The 18,031-nt window shown below is 52.9% G+C and overlaps 2 protein-coding genes across 3 annotated transcripts in view; one reads left to right on the top strand and one right to left on the bottom strand.

The window, feature by feature from the left end:
• Nucleotides 1–5,937, bottom strand: part of BRD3 (bromodomain containing 3) — a 38,098-nt gene extending 32,161 nt beyond the window's left edge. The window contains exon 1 of one of the 2 annotated variants that reach the window (XM_034929436.3): nt 5,740–5,937. The gene's annotated coding sequence lies outside the window, so the exon portion shown is untranslated. The remainder of the gene's footprint in view (nt 1–5,739) is intronic. The other variant, XM_034929437.2, reaches the window with a different exon arrangement.
• A 7,213-nt stretch (nt 5,938–13,150) lies between these two features.
• On the top strand, nt 13,151–17,268 carry LOC100971506 (ADP-ribosylation factor 4-like). The gene has a single exon (XM_034929784.3). The coding sequence runs from the start codon at nt 16,797–16,799 to the stop codon at nt 17,259–17,261; it is 465 nt and encodes a 154-aa protein (XP_034785675.1). The 5' UTR covers nt 13,151–16,796; the 3' UTR covers nt 17,262–17,268.
• The last annotated feature ends 763 nt before the right edge of the window (nt 17,269–18,031 follow it).

Raw genomic sequence — 18,031 nt, 5'->3', positions numbered from 1 at the left:
AGCAGGCATGGCCAGCCCTGGCGCCTACTCCCCAGGGGGATCTGCCCAGTGCCGTGAGCCCCCCATGCACAGCGCACCTGCTCTCCTGCAGCTGCCTGGCCGCCTGGAGGGCCCGGCTCTACAGGCCCAGCCCTGTCCCGGGGCGCTTCAGCGGACTGGTGGGGCTGTCCTGGGGCATGGCCCCAGACACGCTGGGCAGGTGCAGCTGCCAGCACTGCCTCTCCCGTGACTGTCCCCTGCACCCCACAGTTCTCCCGACTCTGCACCCACCAGTGCCTTCTAGACCTAAGACCTCATATGCCTCCTGCTTTCTGAACCCAGGGCCTGTGCTTCTCCATGGCCCCACGGCCCTGGGTGAGCGGCCTCTCTGAAGGTTTCCCTTCCTGCCATGACGCCCCCACAGCCTTCTGGCCACAACCCATCACCTCTTCCAAGCTCCGTCCCCACCCGCCTCTCTACCCACTCCTCGAATAGAGAGGACTCAAAGGACGCTCTACCCCCGTGGGACCCTCATGAGGCGCGTGAGGAGGCCCGACCCTCCGCACACGCTGGGAACGAGGAAGTTGGCCCCACAGACACTGGTCGGGCCCTCCCAACCCCAGGCCACCGCCACGCAGTCAGGGTCTCCCACGGGTCTGGGAAGGGCAGGAGAGCCACGACTCAGGCAGGGGACTCTCTTCAGAGGGGCAGTGAGTGAGGACAGCACCTGGCCCTTTAGAGGGAAGGAGACACCGTGCTCTTAGAGGAACACAGCCTCAGGGTCAGGCCCTGGTGCTCCGCACTTCCTAAAACAAAGCTGCAGCAGGCCCACCTAGCATCCAACTGTCTGCTCCATCTCCTCTCAGCCGGCCTGACAAGAACCAAACTCACAAAACACCCCGGCCCCAGGAGACATGCCTGGCCTCACTGCTGTCCCACTCAGCCATGCCGAGCCAGGACAAGGGGCCAGCAGGGCCGCAGCTCTCAGACCATCCCCTTGGTTATTTCGTCTATGTTCTCTGCTCACCCCCAACCACAAATGCCGAGGACTGCAGGACGCCCCCAGGCCTGTTGCCGGGACAGACCGGAGGCAGAGCTAAGAGCAAAGCTGGGCATGCAGCACATCTGTCTGTGAGTCCACAGCCCACGGAGCCACCGTGCTTGACCCTTGCCTCCTACCCAGCCCCTGGCACCAGCGAGGGCCTGGTCAGCATACCCAGGGCTCTGTCCTGTGGTGTGGGCGGATGAGGGCGGGTGGCACCCTGGACCCGCAGGCTCACACAGCTGCCCCTTTGCACATTTTGCTCCTTGTGGGATTGTCAGGCCAAGGCTCCAGGGACGCATGGCACAGGGAGGGCATCCTCTCAGCCGCTTAGAGTAGATTCTTCCTTCTGCCACATGACAGGTTATAGCTACAACACTCAGCACTCCTGCAGGGGCCGGGCACCTCGCACAGATGCATCTGTGCCTCATCTCGGTCAGTGCTCACACGGAGGCTAAGGCCGTCCCGCCCCAGAGTCCCACAGCTCCCAGGTACCGACTCTTAGTCCCAGGTCCTCACAGGTGCACTGAGGGCACTCCCTCTGCCCCAGACTCCAGGCCTGACCAGCAGCCGCCTCTGCAGATCACAACCGAGTCCACTGGGTGCTTTGCAAAATGCTGCAGCTGGTTATCAAGCCACACTCAGAAAGATCCAGCCGGCGACTCCTGAACATCACTGCACCCTCAGCGGGACACTTTTCCCAAGCGGCTGGAAAAGTTGTCTCCCACAATACCGGGTTAACTTCTGACGAACTCAGTACCTTGGGGGCCTGCGGCAAGGAGGGGGGCGGGGGCATGTTCCACGCCCCATCTTCCCAACACCAGGCTCCGAAGGCCCTGTGAGGAGGCAGCCTGTGAACTGACTCTCAGGGAACAGCCACAGACTGGTGCGAGACGCACACAGCCAACAGCACGGACACGACAGGGTCCGAGCCTCCAGCCACACGCACAGCACAGGTCCTGTCTCCACTGCGAGCTCAATCAGGAGTGGCCAGAAGACTTACAATTTAAACCACCAACAGGTGAATGGCCCAAAGTGACACTTTCTCTTTAAAAGAGCTCTCGGTCAGGCATGGTGGCTCACACCTGTAATCTCAGCACTTTGGGAGGCTGAGATGGGTGGATCACCTGAGGTCAGGAGTTCAAGACCAGCCCGGCCAACATGGCAAAACCCCATCTTTATTAAAAAAAAAAAAAAAAAAATAGCCAGGCGTGGTGGCGGGCACCTGTAATCCCAGCTACTTGGCAGGCTGAGCCAGGGAGAATTGCTTGAACCCAGGAGGTGGAGGTTGCAGTGAAGGGAAATCACACCATTACACACCAGCCTGGGCAACAGAGTGATACTCTGTCTCAAAATAAGTAAATAAATAAATGAGCTCTCAAGCATCTTGGCCGAGCATGGTGGCTCACGCTTGTAATCCCAGCACTTCAGGAGGAAGAGACGGGTGGGTCACTCACGGCCAGGAGTTTGAGACCAGCCTGGCCGACATGGTGAAACGCCATCTCTACTAAAAATACAAACAAACAAATAAGCAAGCCCTCAAGCCTCTCAGATGGCAGGAGCCCAGGAACCAGAGCAGGGAGGCCCGGGCACAGGGGCCCATGATGTCTGTGCCCATGATTTCACAGGAAGACTAGGCAAAGAAAGCCCTATGCTCCGCCACCAGCTGGGCACCTCTACAAGGTGGCAGTACCAACAAAAACACAGGAGCAAGGCCATTCTTGGCAAACGCTGACCCAAATGCACCTGGCACCCCATCATGCTTTGCTACTTGTGCATCTCTTCTGCTCCGACAAGGGGGCGGAGACACAGGGGTCGGGAAGGCCCAAGGCAGACCCGTAAGTTCCAAAACCTTTTACGGCAAGAAGCCTTGCATTCTACCTTGATTCATCCAGTTACCTTCTAGCTTCAACCAGATACTGGCTTCGTGATATAAGGGACCTGCCGGCTAGGCACGGTGGCTCATGCCTGTAATCCCAGCACTTTGGGAGGCCAAGGCAGGTGGATCACGAGGTGAGGAGTTCGAGACCAGCCTGTCCAACACAGTGAAACCCCGTCTCTACTAAAAATACAAAAAATTAGCTGGGCGTGGTGGCGGACGCCTGTAATCCCAGCTACTTGGGAGGCTGAAGCAGGAGAATTGCTAGAACCCGGGAGGTGGAGGTTACAGTGGGCTGAGATCGCGCCACTGCACTCCAGCCTGGGCAACAATGCGAGACTCCATCTCAAGGGAAAGGAAAAAAAAAAAAAAAAAGGAACCTGCCTAGGACAGGAACCCCGTCAGGTCAGTTATACTTTGATGACCGGTCAAGGAAGCAAGAGGAGGATCCTCTGACCAACTGCGTTAACTGCTTTGAAAACCAAGAGACCCGCAGCACGACTTCAGGCATGCCCCCACCTCCCAGGCAGCAACGCTGGGAAGGGTAGGCCCCGGTTCCCCATACCCCGCCCCGGTACCGTGTGTATCCACAGCAAAACATGGCTCTTCCCATCGACAACTGGGCATAGTTGTTGGTTTTGTGCCAATCACCCCACTTGGGAAACCCTGAGCCACCATGCCTCAGGGAAAGTGGTGGCACTTCCTGGTGGCACCAGGAATCGCACAAAGCCATCACTGCCGCCTGGTGCACAGGGCTCCCGCGGCTGGCATCTCCAGAGCCTGGAGGAAGAGGGCAGAGGAAGGTAGCACCGGCTGCAGCAGGCCTGGCTGCTTCGCTCTGCACACCCCCACTTTCACTTTCTGGGTATGACTACTTCGGAGAGTAGGGCAGGCAGTGTTTGCAAGTCCCGTCCTTCATTCAAAGCTCACTCACTTCCGAAGCAGGCGCGAGCTGTTGTCAAAGGAAAGTAATTACTCTACTTTCTAAAAACAAAACAAAAATAAAAATGGAGTGACTGCCCACTCGGAGAAAGCTTTTGAAATCCCTCCTCCCCGGATGTCCCAACGGCAGGGCTCAGGCTGGAGCTGCTCCCACAGTCTTTCCAGGCACCCGGTGCCCCGCTGAGGCACTGGGCCTCTGAGGCTACCGGGAAGGTCAGAAAGAAATGCCCCTCGCTCGCCTGCAGCCCGTCCTGTTACAGCGTGTGCCTTATCTTTCATGATCAGTAACCACCAGCACCCAACAAGGCCTCAACAGAGAAAACGGCAAACACAGACCTTTATTTGCAAATGAGAGGCTGCATCAGGGCTGCCAGGGAAGAACCCGGAGGAAGGGCTCCCTAACCCCCGAGGCCAGCCCCTTGCAGGGGTTCAGACCTTCCTTAGACCCCGTTGGAAGCCAGTAACAAACTACTTTCCCCAGAAAAATGCCATACAACTTTGCATAGATTCCAGGATCTCCCCAGGGCTACTACAGGGACCCAGGGGAAAAAAAACCTCCATTTTAAAGAAAAGAGTAAGGGGAAAAGCCTACAAAAGAGCAGGGTAAAAAGAAAACTCTTTTCCTATTCTGTTCCTTCTCACAGGGTAGGGCGGGGGAGGACGGGACACACGAAGCCGCCTCTTGCAGTTCCAGCCCAATTACTCTGCCCACCAATGCACTACAGTCTCCCCTCCTGGTTAACTTTTGCAGACAATGACCAAGTTTAATGTAAAGGGGAGAAATCCCAGTATCTATTTCTGAGCAGAAAGCTTTCAACCAAAATTAAGGATCGCAACCACTCAAGGATTGGGTCGAAAGGAGGAACCCGCCGGGTCCCTGCCCCCGGTGGGTCTCGGCGGGCAGAGTTCTCGCCCTCCAGGGAAAGGAGGCCGCGCGAAGCCCCCATCCCGGCCCTGCCCCCGAACGAGCAACCGGTGGAATAAGACTTCCCGCACGCCCCAGCTTTATTCACAGAGAGGCCACCAGGGCCATGTGGGTGTACACGGTTCGGGGTGCGCATTTCTCCCCGGATGGGCTTGTATCACGTTGTCACTCCGGCGCCCCCCAAAAGTGGGAAGGAGGGGAAGCACCCCCGTCCCTCCCGCTCCAACTCGCCCTCGCCCGGCTTAAGCGATTTTCAGGCTGATTTCAAAACGGGAACTGGGTCTCCCCCTGGTTTGGGTGCAATAATCCGGCAACTCAGGGGGGCTCAAAGTCAGCTCTGGGCCCGTAACTCTGGGAGGAGGCCGCGCAGAGCCCAGGGCCGAGCCCGGCCTTGCCCCCCGCCCCGGCCGCGGCGCGCGGCGACGGTCCCCAGCAACGGCTCGGGAGCGAGGCCGGCGGGACAGGCGCGGGGAAAGTGGCCCCGCGGAGCGCACGACCGCAGGCCGGGGCCGCCGCGCGCACCTTCCCCCTCCGCGTCCTCCCTGGGTTCCCCCTTCGAAAGATGGCGGGCGGAGGAAAGGGGGAAAAAAATCCCTTCCGTGAGGGAGGGCGCGCGGAGGCCGGGCTGGCGCGGGGCGCGCGGGCCGCGCCAACTCCGGGCTGCGCGCCCCGGCCGCAGCGACGCCCCGAGTCCGGGACGGAGGCGGCCAAGCGGGAGCGGGGAGGGGAGCGGAGCCCGCGCCACCGCCGCCGCTACCGCCGCCGCGACCCCGGGCGGCCGCCGCGCTTTGTTGCATCGTGGCCGCGCACAAAGGCGGCGGCGGCGGCGGCGGCCCCGGGCGCCCGGTTCACCCGGACGCGCCGGCGGACTGCGCGGGGCGCTCGGGGCCGCGCTCCCCGGCCCAGCCCGGCCCGCCGCCGCCCGCGCCTCCCGCCGCCCCGCGCGCGCAAGGAAGCAAGAGAAAGGCGTACTTGGCCTCGCGGCTCCGGCGGCCGTCCCCTCCCGGCCCGCGCGGCCGGCTCCTCTTTGGCTCGCCGGCCCCGGCAGCATAATAGACGCGCCGGAGCCTAGCAGGGCTCATGCGCTGCGCCGCGGCGCCTGGCGGGAGTCGTAGTCCGCGGCCGGGCCCGCGCCGGGGCCGCCCAGGGGAGGCCGCGGGCGCGCGGACTACATGTCCCGGCCCCGCCGGCGCCGCGCCCCGCCCCGCGCGCCCCCGCCCGCCCCGCCGACCCGGCCGAGAGCGGGCCTGGCCCGGGGGGCGCGCGGGGGCGGGGCTCGGCGCCCGCCCGGCAGGGCAACAAGGCTGGCACCCCGTGGGCCGTTCCCTGCCCGGGCCCGCACGGCTCTCCCCACCCCGTGTCGGGGACAGCGCCTGGCGGCGGATTTTCCGGTGCCCCAGGACGGCATGGAAGAAGCGGGCACGCAGCCAGCACCGCAGCCCCCGTCCGGGCACCCCGAGGCCCGCGGGAGCCACCCTCGAACCCCGGCCGCGCACGGGCGGGGCGGCGCGCACTTGCCGGGAGCCCGTGTTTGTAAACAAACCGCGCGCCTAATTAGCCTGGCGGGAGCGCGCGCGCGGGGCGGGGGGCGGGGCGTCGGTGCGCGCGGGCAGGTCGGCCCCGCCCGGGGAGGAGCCGCGCTCTGCCGCGCCCTCCGTGTCACCATCTCCCCCACCCCTGACTTGCTGGGGCGCGGGCGCCCAAGTTCGCTGTTGCTGGAGAAGGCGCCAAGTCCCCAGAGCTGGCGAAGAGTTAGGGGTGCTCCCAGCTCTGCCTGGGGACCTTCTCGCCCCAAGCCCCGGTTTCCCCATCTGCCCAGTGAGGGGCAGGAACTAGATACCAGGTTCCCAGCCTGAGATTCCGGGAGAGGGCCACCCCTGGCCCTTTTTCTGTATCTTGAAAGGTTCAGCCCGTGGACACGTTTTGCATCTTGTTTTGGGTGATGACGACTCGGGTTTACACATAAATCAAGTTGTGGGGGGGGGTGTTTTGTTGTTTTTTTGGTTTTTTTTTTTTTTTTTTTTGAGACGTTAGTTTCCCTCTTGTCACCCAGGCTGGAGTGCTGTAGTGTAGTGAGTGGCTCGATCTCGGCTCACTGCAACGTCCGCCTCCCGGGTTCAAGCCATTCTCCTGGCTCAGCCTCCCGAGTAGCTGAGATTACAGGCACCCGCCACCACGCCCGGCTAATTTTTGTATTTTTTAGTAGAGATGGGGTTTCACCGTGTTGACTGGGCTGTTCTCAAACTCCTGACGTGAGATGATCCGCCCACCGCGGACTCCCAAAGTGCTGGGATTACAAGCGTGAGCCAACGCACCCGGCCACATAAATCAATTTTAATCCAGCTGTAACTTAAGGTGGTTACACGTTGTGTATATTAGACCCCAATAAAAACGTCAAAAACAAAATGAGGTTCCTTGGTGCCTGCTGAACCTGCCATCTGCAAGGTCGAGTTTCCTTGTGTGGGCTGCACCCACCCCAAGCCCCTGGGGTCCCCAGGTGTGTTCCAAGTTGAGCAGCAGCTCCACTGCCTGAAATGCACACATCTATGCAATATTCACAAAGTGAGTGCCAGCACAGAGACAATTCATCCCCATGCACACCCAGAAGGCAGGTGTTCTGTTCCAGGCTGACAGGTAAGGAAACAGGCTCAGTGAGGCGAAGGGTCCTGCCCAAGGTCACAGAGCCAATTTGCAGGAGGGCTGAGACCCAAAGCCCCGGAGTCTTAGGAAGAGTTTGCAGGGGAAGCCAACACCTTTCCCAATCCTGTCCCTCTGTTTCTGCTGGGAGCCCAGGACCTTCTCACACTCCAGGGCAAGGCTCTAGGACAAGGTTCCAGCCTTGCCTTTCTAGTTGGCAAAATGGACAAAGTGCAGTCCTCCGGTGCAGGAAGGTCGGGGAGGGGGAATATGAGAGGTGAGGATCTGCAGGCAGGTCCCTTAGAACTACCATCCTGGTTGTGTCCCCAAACCCCCAGTGCAGTTCCTCAACCTACAGGCTTCTGTGTTAGCCACCTTGGAGGCTGCAACCCATTCCCGCTGTCTGCATCTCATCTCCTTGGGTATCTTGAGCACTCTGACCACCAGGATGGCCACCTCACCACTTACACAGACCCCACTGCACTCCTCCCAAGGCTAGAACAAAAAGCCTTTCCGTCTGGTCTTGACCTCAAGGAACCCAGGTACATGCACACAGCAGGCTGCCCTGACCAGCCAGCGTGTCTGAGGCTGCTGACCAAATGCCCCCAACCCTTATGGGCCTCCCACTGCCCTAAGATGACCCCCAGGAGTATGGCAGGAACCCAGGCGCTCCCTGGGCACTGGCTCTGATGGAAGCACCAAGGTCCCCTTCTTTCCCTTCCCGCTGCTCACGCACTCATGAGTGGCCCGGATGGCTCCATGGAGCCAACTTTCCCGAGGCTGGAGAAGTCTCTAGGAAGCAGAATCTGTAAGGGAACAGGACAGAAACTCTCATTTGAGCATCTCAGCCCCTGTGCTACTATCTCTGAAGACTAGTTTAGGGGCCACAGTGGCAAACAGCTGAAAGCCAGCAGGGCTGCCATTGAGAAGGGATTTGGGGTGGCTCTGCAGTCCCCTCCAGCCCCTAGCAGCCCATCATCCTCTCCCTTCCTAGCCTCAGGCTCTTGGAATTTTAACCTCTGGTACTGCTGAATTTCCCAAGTGAAGCCACTTAATCTCCCCGACCCAGGTTTCCTCCCCTGTCACAGGAGGATAAAAATAGAACCTGATCCCGCAGCTCTGGGAAGGGAGGAGGGCATGTGCAAAGGTTGGGGCTGTGATCAGGAGCAGGCTGCTGCCTTTGCCTCCTTGGCCATCACTCACCTCTCTACCTTCACGTTTTACTTCCTGAGCCTCCTTGTGGGCTGTCTCACGGCTCCATGAGAGCAGAGCACTTTGTCCATGAGGTATCCCTAAACATCCTTCAACAGTATCTGGCACCTAGTGGGTGCTCAATACATAGTTGTTGAATGAATAAATGTTCTCTTCTGCACCTCTGTCCTGCCCTCCAGCCTCCATCTGCAAACCTCAGTGTAGCCCAAGCTCTACCAGTGAAGCGGCCACCTGCTCACATCTAAAGGAGGCCCCAGAGCCAGGCCCCAGCCAGTACAGGAGCCAGGGCCTCAGCTGCCTCCTCCTCCTCCTTCACCCACAATGCCCCTTAAGGCAGCAGTCCCCAGCCTTTTTGGCAACAGGGGCCAGTTTCATGGAAGACAATTTTTCCACGGATGAGTGGGGGCGGATAATGGTTTAGGCATGAGACTGTTCCGCCTCAGATCATCAGGCATTAGATTCTCATAAGGAGCTCACAACCTAGATCCCTCGCAGGCGCAGTTCAGAGTACGGTTTGCGCTCCTGCGAGAATCTGATGCCGCTGCTGATCTGACAGGAGCCGGAGCGCAGGCGGGAATGCTGGCTCACAAGTGCTCACCTCCTGCTGTGCGGCCCCGTTCCTAACAGGCCACGGACCAGTAACAGTCCAAGGCCCAGGGGTTGGGAATCCTGCCTTAAGGCGCAGAGCAGTTACATTATGGCACTGAAGTTTATACATCAGTTTCTTGAAAGTTTCATTATCATGTGTCTTTCCCCGGGATTGACCAGCTCTCAGCACAACTTTTTAAGAAAATGAATTTCTGTCTCCACCAAGCAGAGGCTGGGCTACACAGAACTCTGGAGGGTGGAGGAACAGAGGTTTTTAATTATACAATAATTTAGTGCCTACTATGTGCCAGGCCCTGTGTCAAGAGCCTTATGTACACCATTTTACTGAATCCCGGAACAGTTCTATGACGTAGGGATGATTATGTCTACTTTACAGGTGAAAATGGAGGCACAGTGAGGTTAAATTACTAGCCTGAGCCATGAACCCAAATGTGGGTTCATATTTCATTTACAAAATATATTCCAGAAGACTGCACCTTGGTAGGGGAAGGTGAGGCATTAACTTGAGGAAGCAAATGCCCAGATCTAAGTTCATTAAACTTCTCTTAGAAAAGGGTGGGAGGCCGGGCACCATGGCTCATACCTGTAATCCCAGCACTTTGGGAGGCCAAGGTGGGCGGATCACCTGAGGTTGGGAGTTCGAGACCAGCCTGACCAACATGGAGAAACCCTGTCTTTACTAAAAATACAAAATTAGCCAGGCGTGGTGGCTCATGTCTGTAATCCCAGCTACTCAGGAGGCTGAGGCAGGAGATTTGCTTGAACCTGGGAGGCAGAGGTTGCGGTGAGCCAAGATCGTGCCATCGCACTCCAGCCTGGGCAACAAGAGCGAAACTCTGTCTCAAAAAAATAAAAAGAAAAGGGTGGGGAGCCCCATGGAAAGGAGGGAACTTGGAGTTGAGTCTTCTTACTTTCCTGTTCTTCCTGTCCCCAACATGGAAAATTGTTTGCACAAAAATCATAGCAAAGTCCTTAAAGGCATAGAGTGGAAAGGTCTCTGGTATAACCTGGGAGCGCCCCGGTGAACAGGGAGAGAGAGCTGTGCTGCAGCTGCATAAATGTGCTTGCAGAAAGACAGTCAAAAGGAGGCAGGCAGGACAAGAAGACAGGTGGGCCGGGCTCAGGGGCTCACACCTGCAGTCCCACAGTTTGGGAGGCTGAGGTGGGGGATTGCTTGAGCCCAGTAGTTGGAGGCCAATCTGGGCAACAAAGTGAGTGCCAGTATCTACGAAAAATCAAAAATTTAGCTGGGTGTGGTGGTGCACACCTGTGGTCCCAGCTATACAGGAGGCTGAGGCAGGAGAGTCGCTGGAGCCCAAGGAGGTTGAGGCTGCAGGGAACTGTGTTTGCACCACTGCACTCCAACGCGTGGGCGGCAGAGTGAGACCCCTGTCTGAAAAAAAAGGACAGAACAGGTGATCCCCACTGAGTCTTAGTCTTCACATCTGTATGATGGGTACAATAAATACTTATCTCTGCTGGGCGCAGTGGCTCATGCCTGTAATCCCAGCTCTTTGGGAGGCTGAGGCAGACAGATCACAAGGTCAGGAATTCGAGACCAGCCTAGCCAACATGGTGAAACCCCATATCTACTAAAAATACAAAATTTAGCCAGACATGGTGGTACGCACCTGTAATCCCAGTTACTCGGGAGGCTGAGTCAGGAGAATTGCTTGAACCCAGGAGGTGGAGGTTGCAGTGAGCTAAGATCACGCCACTGCACTCCAACCTGGGTGACAGAGCAAGACTACGTCTCAGAAAACAAAAAACAAAACAAAACAAAAAAACAGGCCGGGCACGGTGGGTCATGCTTGTAATCCCAGCACTTTGGGAGGCTGAGGTGGGTGGATCACCTGAGGTCGGGAGTTTGAGACCAGCCTGACCAACCTGGAGAAACCCTGTCTCTACTAAAAATAGAAAATTAGCCGGGCATGGTGTCTCATGCGTGTAATCCCAGCTACTCGGGAGGCTGAGGCAGGAGAATTGCTTGAACCTGGGAGGCGGAGGTTGCAGTGAGCCGAGGTTGCACCATTGCACTCCAGCCTGGGCAACAAGAGCAAAACTCGGTCTCAAAAAAAAAAAAAACAACACTTACCTCATAGGATTGGCGTGAGGATAAATGAGGTAGGAATACTCTCTCGTAGCTAGAACATTCATTCGTTCGTTCACTCCAGAGGTATTGACGGAGTTGCTATGCTCTCCCCTCCTGACACTGCAGATTCAACAGTGAACAAGACAAAGCCTTAGCTGTTGTGGAGCTGACCCCCTCCTAGGGACAGACAGACAATCATAAATTACTAAAACATACAGTGTGCCTGATGGTGTTCAGTGCTAGGGAGAAAAGGCAGGCAGGAAAGGGAGCCAGGGAGATGGGCTGATGTGGTCATGGCAGCTATATATGGGTAATAAATATCGTGGGTAATTTTATTTTTCTTTTTGATCATTGGTTTTTTTCCACTTTTCTGTGGCAGACAGGTATTACTAGGTAATCAAAATTGAGTTTGGTTTTAAAAATCAGTCATCATGATGTAATGGAGACAGAGCTGGCCTGGAAGGTCCTATAAATCTCTTGGGATCTTTGCTTAATTTGTAGGTGTCCTTGGCATTCCTGAAGCTGATGGTTTACGAGATGATGTGCCAGCCCGTCTTGGCTTTGCCATCCACAGGAAGGCTTTCTGCATTGCTGTCCTGGGACACCATGGCCCTCTCTGTGTTCCCTCCTCATATCCCCAGCCACAGAGAAGGACCCCCAAGACAATAAAATAAGTGTGTTTAAAAGGATTAAAAACATAAAATAAACTTTTTAAAAAAAGACTAATGAAATTTTCTGGAAGTTTTGAAAATAATCCCAGAACTTTGGAAAATAAAAAATATGGGCCACATGGAAATTTAAATCTTAGGGAAAGGGTTAGCCAGGCATGGTGGTGCGCACCTGTAATCCCAGTTACTCGGGAGGCTGAGTCAGGGGAATTGCTTGAACCCGGGAGTCGGAGGTTGCAGTGAGCTGAGATCGTTCCACTGCATGCCAACCTGGGTGACAGAGCAAGACTCCATCTCAGAAAACAAGCTTAGACGAAACTGAGGAAAGAGTTAGTTCCTTGAAAGATAGATCTGAGGAAATCAGCTAGAATGAAGCTTAGAGAAACAGAGACAAAAAGCATAAAAATTGGAAAATTCTGGTGAGAAACAGGAAAGGGATGGTTATAAGAAGTTCAGAAAAGTCACCAAATGAATAACAGCAATTACACTTAGATGGCAGCAACAATCCCTGGGCAACAGGGAGGATCTGATTTCCAGAGTTGCCACATTATAATATTTGAAATGTCCAGTTTTCAACAAAAAAGCTACGAAGCGTGCAAAGAAGCAGAGAAAGTGTGGCCCATACACAGGGACAAAAAAAGGAATTAATAGGAGCTCATCCGTAGGAAGCCCAAGCATTGGACTTACTACACAAAGACTTTAAATCAACTCTTAAATATGCTCAAGAGCTAAAGAAAACCATGTACAAAGAGCCAAAGGAAACTATGAGTATGATATCTCACCAAGTAGAAAAGAGAAATAAAGAGAAGTTGTAAAAAGGAACCAAATAGAAAGATTGAGTTGAAAAGAGCAATAACTAAAATTAAAAATTCCATCTACAGCCATACCACCCTGAAGGAACCCAATCTCATCTGAAATTAAAAATTCACTAGAGTCTCCCTCTCGCTCTCCCTCTCTCCCTCTCTCCCTCTCTCCCTCTCTCCCTCTCTCTCCCTCTCTCCCTCTCTCCCTCTCTCCCTCTCCCTCTCCCTCTCCCTTTCTATGGTCTCCCTCTGATGCCAAGCAGAGGCTGGACTGTACTGCTGCCATCTCGGCTCACTGCAACCTCTTTGCCTGATTCTCCTGCGTCAGCCTGCCGAGTGCCTGGGATTGCAGGCGCGCGCCGCCACACCTGACTGGTTTTTGCATTTTTTGGTGGAGACGGGGTTTCGCCGTGTTGGCCGGGCTGGTCTCCAGCTCCTGACGGCGAGTGATCTGCCTGCCTCGGCCTCCCGAGGTGCCGGGATTGCAGACGGAGTCTCACTCACTCAGTGCTCAATGTTGCCCATGCTGGAGTGCAGTGGTGTGATCTCGGCTCGCTACAACCTCCACTTCCCAGCCACCTGCCTTGGCCTCCCAAAGTGCCGAGATTGCAGCCTCTGCCCGGCCGCCACCCCGTCTGGGAAGTGAGGAGCGTCTCTGCCTGGCCGCCCATCGTCTGGGATGTGGGGAGCATCTCTGCCCGGCCAAGTCTGGGAAGTGAGGAGCGCCTCTTCCCGGCCGCCATCCTGTCTAGGAAGTGAGGAGCATCTCTGCCTGGCCGCCCATCGTCTGGGATGTGGGGAGCGTCTCTGCCCTGCTGCCCCGTCTGGGATGTGAAGAGTGCCTCTGCCCCACTGCCACCCTGTCTGGGAGGTGAGGAGCGTCTCAGACCGGCCGCCCCATCTGAGAAGTGAGGAGCCCCTCTGCCCGGCTGCCGCCCCTTCTGGGAAGTGAGGAGCGTCTCGGCCCGGCAGCCGCCCCATCTGGGAGGTGGGGGACAGCCCCCGTCCGGCCGCCGCCCCATCTGGGAGGTGGGGGGCACCTCTGCCCGGCCGCCCCGTCTGGGAAGTGAGGAGCCCCTCTGCCCGGCCGCCACCCCGTCTGGGAGGTGTACCGAACAGCTCATTGAGGACGGGCCATGATGACGATGGCGGTTTTGTCAAATAGAAAAGGAGGAAATATGGGGAAAAGAAACAGAGATCAGATTGTTACTGTGTCTGTGTAGAAAGAAGTAGACATAGGAGACTCCATTTTGTTCTGTACTAAGAAAAATTCTTCTGCCTTGGGATGCTGTTAATTTATAACCTTACCCCCAACCCCGTGCTCTCTGAAACATGTGCTGTGTCCACTAAGGGTTAAATGGATTAAGGGCGGTGCAAGGTGTGCTTTGTTAAACAGATGCTTGAAGGCAGCATGCTCCTTAAGAGTCATCACCACTCCCTAATCTCAAGTACCCAGGGACACAAACACTGCGGAAGGTGGCAGGGCCTACTGCCTAGGAAAACCAGAGACCTTTGTTCACATGTTTATCTGCTGACCTTCCCTCCACTATTGTCCTATGACCTTGCCAAATCCCCCGCTCCGAGTAACACCCAAGAATGATCAACAAATATTAAAAAAAAAAGAAAAAAAAATTTACTAGAGAAATTTCATAGCATATTTGAGAAGACAGAAAAAATAATCAGCAAACGTAAAGATAAGTCAATTGAAATTACGCAATTGGAGGAACAGAAAGGAAAAAGAATAAAGAAAAAAATTAACAAAGCCTTAAAACTGTGGGACACTATCAAGCATACCAATATATGTACAATGGGAGTCACAGAGGAAAAAGAGAGAGTAAGGAGGAAAGATTATTTCAGTGAATAATGGCCAAAAATTTCCCAAATTTTTGGTGAAAGATATGAATCTACATATCCAAGAAATTCAAAAAAGTTTTTTCAAGGTGAGATAAACTCAAATAGATCCATACCAAGCTACATTATCATCAAACAGTTGAAAGACAAGAAGAAGGCTGGGCATGGTGGCTCACACCTGTAATCCCAGGACTTTGGGAGGCTGAGGTGGGTGGATCACCTGAGGTCAGGATTTCAAGATCAGCCTGACCAGCATGGTGAAACCCTGTCTCTACTAAAAATACAAAAATTAGCCAGGCATGGTGGCAGGTGCCTGTAGTCCCAGCTACTCAGGAGGCTGAGGCAGGAGAATTGCTTGAACCCAGGAGGCAGACATTGCAGTGAGCCAAGATTGCACCACTGCACTCCAGCAGCCTGGGCAACAGAATAAGACTGTGTCTCAAAAAAAAAAAAAAAAAAAAAAAAAAAGGACAAGAAAATCCTGAAAGTAGGGAGAGAAGCAACTCATGTACAAGGGATCCTCAATACAGTTAACAGTGGACTTCTCATCAGAAATCACAAAGGCCAAAAGGTAGTGGGATGATATACGCAAAGTGCTAAAAGAAACAAAAAAACTTGTCAACCCAAAATTGTATATCTTGCAAAACTATTTCTCAAGAAAAAAGGAGAGATTAAGACATTCCCAGATAAACAAAAACCAAGATGTTTACTTCTAGTAGACCTGCTATTTAAGAAATGCTAAAGGGAGTCAGTCAGGCTGGAATAAATGAACACTGAACAGTAACTTGAATCCATGTAAAGAGATAAAGAATAGGCTGGGTGCAGTGGCTCATGCCTGTAATCCCAGCACTTTGGGAGGCCAAGGTGGGCAGATCACAAGGTCAAGAGTTAGAGATCAGCCTGGCCAACATGGTGAAACTCCGTCTCTACTAAAAATACAAAAATTAGCTGGGCATGGTGGTGTGCACCTGTAATCCCAGCTACTCAGGAGGCTGAGGCAGGATAATTGCTTGAAGCCAGGAGGTGGAGGTTGTAGTGAGCCGAGATTGCAACACTGCATTCCGGCCTGGGCAACAAAGTGAGACTCCGTCTCAAAAAAGAAAAAAAAAAAAAAGAGATAACACCAGTAAAGGTAATTACATATGCAAATTTAAAAGTCACCATTAATAATACATTTTTGGTTAGTAACTCTTCTTTCCCTTTCAAATGATTTAAAAAAATAACTACATAATTGTAAATATATGTCAATGCACACACAATGTATATATATATGTAATTTTTAATCAGAACAAGATGGGGGATGAGCCAATATATGAGCAAAGTTTTTGTATACTGATAAATTAATCAGAATTCTGTTATGAATTAAGATGTTAATTGTAATCCCTAGGGCAAATAATTAAAAAACAAACAAAATATATATTAAAAGAGAAGGAAATCAAAATGGTACACCTCCAAGTATCCAACGCAAAAGAAGCAGTGGAGGGGGCAGGTGCGGTGGTTCATGCCTGTAATCCCAGCACTTTGGGAGGCTGAGGCGGGAGGATCACCTGAGGTTAGAAGTTCGAGACCAGCCTGGCCAACATGGTGAAACCCTGTCTCTACTAAAAGTACAAAAATTAGCCAGGCGTAGTGGCGGGCACCTGTAATCCCTCCTAACTTGGGAGGCTGAGGCAGGAGAATCACTTGAACCAGGGAGGCAGAGGTTGCAGTGAGTGGAGATCATGCCACTGCACTCCTGCGTGGGCGACAGAGTGAGACCCCCTGTCTCAAAAAAAAAAAAAAAAAAAAAGAAGCAGTGGAGGAACAGGGGCATGAAAAAAGTTAAGACACTTGGGAGTTGCTGCGGCTGCCGCATGACATGGTGCAGCCAAAGCCTAAAGGCTAGAGCTGGAGCTGCCTTGCCAGTGGCCCAGAAGGTCCTCTCCCCGAGAATTCATGTCCTGGAGCTTCATTAGCACAGCGGCCAGTGAGATGTTCCTGCCTCCCTCTTTCTTCCTCCGCTCTTTCTCTTCTCTCTTGTTCAGTTTGCCTGGAGCACGTAAGGAGAAAGCAGGGGGCTGCCCCAAACCGCTTCTGCTTCTGCTCATTGCAAGTGGCACTACCACCATGGGCCTCACCATCTCCTCCCTCTTCTCCTGCTTCTTTGGCAAGAAGTAAATGCACATTTTGCTATTTGGATTGGATGCTGCTGGCAAGATGACCATTCTGTATAAACTGAAGTTAGGGGAGATAGTCACCACCATTCCTACCACTGGTTTTAACGTGGAAACAGTAGAGTATAAGAACACTTGTTTCACAGTACGGGATGTTGGTGGTCAAGACAGAATTAGGCCTCTCTGGAAGCATTACTTCCAGAATACCCAGGGTCTTATTTTTGTGGTAGATAGCAATGATCGTGGAAGAATTCAGGAAGCAGCAGATGAGCTGCAGAAAATGCTTCTGGTAGATGACTTGAGAGATGCAGTACTGCTGCTTTTTGCAAACAAACAGGATTTGCCAAATGATATGGCCGTCAGTGAAATGACAGATAAACTAAGTCTTCAGTCTCTTCATAACAGAACATGGTATGTTCAAGCCACTTGTGCAACACAAGGAACTGGTCTGTATGAGGGACGTGACTGACTGTCAAATGAACTTTCAAAACGTTAAATGAAACCGGATGTCTAATCAAGGACTTGTTTGATAAAATTGGTCTAGGCTTCTTACAACAAAATTAGTTTGTATCTTGGTTATTATTAAACAGTATCTGGGACTGGTTTGGGTAGAATATTAAACTTATTTTGTTGCCAATTATTGTTTACCAAGTATAATGTTGCTATTTAGCAATGTGCTTGGTTTTAAAGAAATCCTCCTTGGGAAAAAAGTATCCTCTTTTAATTTTACTTCCCATAAGCCTAAATGCCTGGACATAGCTATTGTGAAACCTTTAAATAAATCAATTTTGAGTGTTAAAAAAAGGGATATTTAGAAAACAAATAGAAAAATAACAGAAGTAAATACTTCTGCATAAATAATTATATTAAATCTAAATGAATTAAATTCTTCAAGTAAAAGGCAGAGACTGACAGAATGGATTTTTTTTTTAAAAACCAGGATCTAACTATATGCTGTCTATATATAAGATATTCACTTTACAGTCAAAAAATAAAATAGGTTAAAAGTAAAAGTACAGAAAAATATATTTTATGTAAACAGTAACTAAAAGAGAGCTGGCCTGGCTATACTCATATCAGACAAAATAGACTTTAAGATGAAAATGTTTATAATAAACAAAGACATTATGTAATACTAAAATACTCCATAAATTAAAAATATATAACTATTATAAACATCCATGCACATAACAACAAAGCTGCAACACATATGAGCAAAAACTAACAGAATTGAAGTGA

The sequence above is a fragment of the Pan paniscus genome, chromosome 11 (genome assembly GCF_029289425.2).
Source record: "Pan paniscus chromosome 11, NHGRI_mPanPan1-v2.0_pri, whole genome shotgun sequence".
Classification (NCBI taxonomy): Eukaryota; Metazoa; Chordata; class Mammalia; order Primates; family Hominidae; genus Pan; species Pan paniscus.
This window is presented reverse-complemented; position numbering and strand designations above follow the sequence as displayed.